Below are 4,639 nucleotides of genomic sequence, written 5' to 3' on the forward strand. Positions count from 1 at the left end.
TTACCGTAGATATATAGTAAAAAATGAAAAGATTCTTCCATCGTCAAAAAACTATATCTTAGTGCAGGAAAGAAGAGAGCATTTTATAAGATTCCTCCAAATCCAAACCCAACAAAAAAAAGCTTAAAATTTTCATGGATGGAACTTGTGCCCCTAAATCACACCTATGAGCGTTCATATGCCTTCTTAAACTAATACTCTTTGGTTTCCACAATATCTAGATTCTATACGCAAGCCAAACAAGGAAATCGTATTATTATATATATATATATATATATATATATATATATATATATATATATATTCTTAATGAACAATTATAGAATAACCCTAGTCTTTAATTTCATATCAGTCACTACAAAACGTTATTTAACTTTTTCCCACTCATAACCAATACGAGAGAGAGAGAGAGAGAGAGAGAGAGAGAGAGAGAGAGAGAGAGAATCTGGCGACTTTGTTGTTTTGTGAGCTCTTGACATGTATAAATAGCTCTCAAGGCCTCTTTACTTTTCCACAACAACAACAACCCAAAAACACAGAGCATTCACATTCCCTTTCTTTTCCTAAGTACTCCCATATTTAAATTTCCTCTCCCATATCTGCAACATATATAGTCATTTGCTTCTTGTGCTCTCTCAGCAAACAAAACACATCACACAAAACCCTAAAAAAAAAAAAGAAGCCTTCTTTAGGTGATCCACATAAACCTGGTAATTAATCAAGTAGATTAAGAGAGATCAAATTAATCAAGGAGATCAGAAAATGTCAGGGGTTTGGGTGTTCAAGAACAACGGGGTGATCCGGCTGGTGGAGAACCCTCAGGCGGAGTCGGGAGGAAGGAAGTCGAAGGCGTTGGTGCACCTCCCGAGCGGACAGGTGGTGTCTTCCTATTCGCTGCTGGAGCAGATCCTCACGGGCTTAGGGTGGGAGCGCTACTACGGCGGCGACTCCGAGCTCTTCCAGTTCCACAAGCGCTCATCCATCGACTTGATCTCTCTCCCCAGAGACTTCCACAGATTCAACTCCGTCTACATGTACGACATCGTCATCAAAAACCCCAACGTCTTCCACGTCAGAGACATCTGATGTCATCGTCATCATTCCCATGACGTCACCGCTTCCATTTCCATCACCATCATCATCATATATCCTCTCGCGGCCATCTTTTCGTTTCTTTTTTACATGTGCACTTCCTAGGTTTTAATGTGAATGTTTGTTTGCTCTATGTACGTATAATAGTTTATGCAGAAAATAAGGTGTGTCTTTTTGCTGTGTTGTTTTTAATTTTTTTTTTTTTTTTTGAGAATGTTTTAGTATGTTAATGATCTTGTGTTTGTAATGAAATAAATAATATTAATCCATGTCAATCAATTTTCATCACTTCTCTAAGAGTTTTGTTTTTGTTTCTTTTTCCTTTTCATTCTCTCTCGGCACTCAGACCAGATATAGATCAATGAATGAGGGTTTAACTATGTGTATGTAGCTTATGTAATAAGCTTCTCAATACTTCTCATATTCGGAATCAGAAGAAGTGAAGTATGAAGATGTTATGATTAATTAGTTCTTATTTGGAAGAAGAATACAAAAAGTGAGTGATTCCCTCCTATAACTATGACGATCCCTATATTGCCATGTCGATGAAAAGGCATTATGGAAATGAGTAGGGTGTTTCCGAGTGAAGAGACAAACACTGGACAAAAATTGACCTCCATATCAAGAAAACGCCCCATGATTTGATAGTTTTTACCGTATATATATTTTCCATTTGCGAAAGAATTAAAACACAGAAAGAATGGTGGAGAATACCAGGGGACATTCTGGTGTCAATTTTCTATTGGACCACGTGTCAAGTATATATGTGATCATAGTGTTTAATGTCAATTGTTTTTGACATTCTGGGCCCACCAAAAAATAAGACCAATGAATATCGGGCTAACCCTCGAAAGGCGGACCAATTGACTTCTACTCGGCCTGATCGCCTTGACTCGAGACACGCTAAGACAAGGATTAAGTCAACATCTCGCTAAAAAGTCAAAATCTAGAAGAATTCTCAGAGGAAGTCCTCGAGTCGACTCCTTGATAAAATCCATCTCTTACGATCATGAGGTTTTTGAGACGGATTATCGAACGAAAACCTTGAGACGGATTATCAAACAAAATCCTCAAGACGAACTCTCCAACAAAATTCTCAAATCGAGTCATTGAATCGAATTCTCAAACAAGTACTCAAGTCGGATTCTTGACGAAGTCGTTTAGTCCTATTCTCAAACGAAATCCTTAAGGCATAAAGATTATCGAACGATGTCCTTGAGATGGAGTAGCAAATTAAGTCCTTGAGATGGATTACCAAACGAAGTCCTCAAGGCAAATTCTTGGATGAAGTCCTCGAGTCGACTCCTTGTGTGATTATAGGGTCCGACCCTTGATTGAACCAAGTGCCTAAGTGTTGATAAAAAAACACATTAGCAATATAGCAATATATGTGTGTGTGTGTGTGTGTGTGTGTGTGTGTGTGTGTGTGTGTATGTTTTGATATACTACATGAACCCCATAAGTAAATGGAGCAGTCGGAACAAAAGAGAATCAAAATAATTCTCTTTCGAATTCGCTCGAATAGAAAAATTAGAATCGGAATCATATTTCGATTCCAATTAGAATGGATGATTTTGGTTATGTAATTAGTCGCAAAACAAAATTTCATTCAGTATAACTGTTTCGATTTTTTTTTTCTAAAGACTAAATAGAATTTAGTGTTTTAGTAATGAAACATAAATTCTGATACAATTTAGTCGGAATTCCAACTACTTTAAAAATGGAACACTTTGTTTCGATTGGAACTAAAAATCACATTAAGGATGGAATGAAATATTTGTTCCGTCCATTTACCATACTAGTTGTCATGACTAAAATTTATTTCTTTTTCTTTTTTATTTTTCTTCATTAATGTCTATCCTTGTAGTTTGTGCATGATATATATATATATATATATATATATATATATATATATATTTATATATATATATATATATATATATATATTTATATATTATAAATAATTGGTATGCTCAAAAGTAAAAAATATGGAGTAAATAATTAATTACCCTATACCTAACTTATTGACTAATGGACACAAATTTTTACTATAAATACATGAGTATGATAAAGGGAAAATCCATCCCAATTTCTACAATTTACTCTTTCATCTTCTCTACAATTTACTCTCCATACTTCTCTATTCTCTCTTCTAAAATGCATACCTTATAAGTGTTTAAAGAGTTTTTGATTTAAGTTATTCCTTTGGTTTTCATAACACGTTATCAGCACGATCACTCGTATAACTATTATTTATTGTATAACACCATATTACTATACACAGGAGGCTCTGCCACCTTATGGTAATATGATGTGATTTACAATATTTTAACTTCGTTAATGTATAACATCATAATACTATATACATGGAAGGCTCTGCCTCCTTATAGTAAAGTGATGTGAACTACATCTTACTTGTAATTAATATCAATTTTCTATATACAAGAGGCTCTGCTACCTTATAGAAAAATGATATTAATTGCAAATTTATTTAACTGCTATACTTAATATTTTACTTTGATTAGCTATGTCATTTCAATACTCGTACATCTACATATTTTTTACTACACATTGTTATACTTAAATACAATTATTTTTGTCACAAAATTAATAAATATCCAACGGTAATATAACGGCTATATTTTACCTTATAAATACATATCTATTCAACTCATTTTTAACCACACAAAACTCTCAAATTTTCTTCTACCTCATATATATATTTTTCTCATCTCCTACTATTTTTTTTCGGTTCAAACTCAAAATGTATCGCTTAATACTAGTCTTTATTTCCATATTTATTGTTATGCTTAATGTCTATATTTTTACCATAGAAATTCCACCGGATGAATTTTATTTCATTGTAGTAATGATTGAATTCATGTATTACTTTTTATTCCTTACAATTGTTGTAGACTTATATATCCTTAATCATTAATCTAAGAAATTTTATATTTCATAATAGTTATCATCATGGAAAATCTCGTTAAGCTCGATTTCAGTCCTCTAGACATCACAGGCCAAAACTACATGCCCTGGAAGGTGGACGTAGAGATGCATCTGGAATCTTTGGGTTTACTGGAAACACTTTATGAGGAAAATGCATCGTCAAATATAGACAAGGCAAAATCTTTAATTTTTCTTCGTCGACATCTTGACGAGGGACTTAAAAGTGAATACCTCACCACCATAAATCCAAGTTTACTCTGGAAGGAGTTGAGGGAAAGGTATTTTCACCAAAATGAGATCATGCTTCCAGTATACCGTGATCAATGAAACGCTTTACGTTTCCAAGATTTCAAAAAAGTCACCGAATATAACTCTGTGATGTTCCGAATAGTATCTCATATGAGATTTTGCGAAGACCAAATGACCGATCATGACATGCTGGAAAAGACGTTCACCACTTTCCATGCATCGAACGTAACCTTGCAACAACAATATCGTGTTCGAGGATTTACAAAATATTACGAACTAATCACTTGTCTTCTAATCGCAGCGAAGAATAATGAATTGCTGATAAAAGAATCACCAATCATGTTTGACA

The 4,639-nt window shown here is 33.9% G+C and overlaps 1 protein-coding gene across 1 annotated transcript; it reads left to right on the forward strand.

The window, feature by feature from the left end:
• Positions 1 to 704: 704 nt before the first annotated feature.
• Positions 705 to 1,295, forward strand: LOC149390974 (flowering-promoting factor 1-like protein 2). The gene has a single exon (XM_089620762.1). It carries the CDS (start codon positions 763 to 765, stop codon positions 1,084 to 1,086), a length of 324 nt encoding a protein of 107 aa, XP_089476888.1. The 5' UTR covers positions 705 to 762; the 3' UTR covers positions 1,087 to 1,295.
• The last annotated feature ends 3,344 nt before the right edge of the window (positions 1,296 to 4,639 follow it).

This window comes from Urtica dioica, chromosome 7 (genome assembly GCF_054948205.1).
Source record: "Urtica dioica subsp. dioica isolate 48M chromosome 7, U.dioica_male_clone48M_v1_H2, whole genome shotgun sequence".
NCBI classification, from domain to species: domain Eukaryota; kingdom Viridiplantae; phylum Streptophyta; class Magnoliopsida; order Rosales; family Urticaceae; genus Urtica; species Urtica dioica.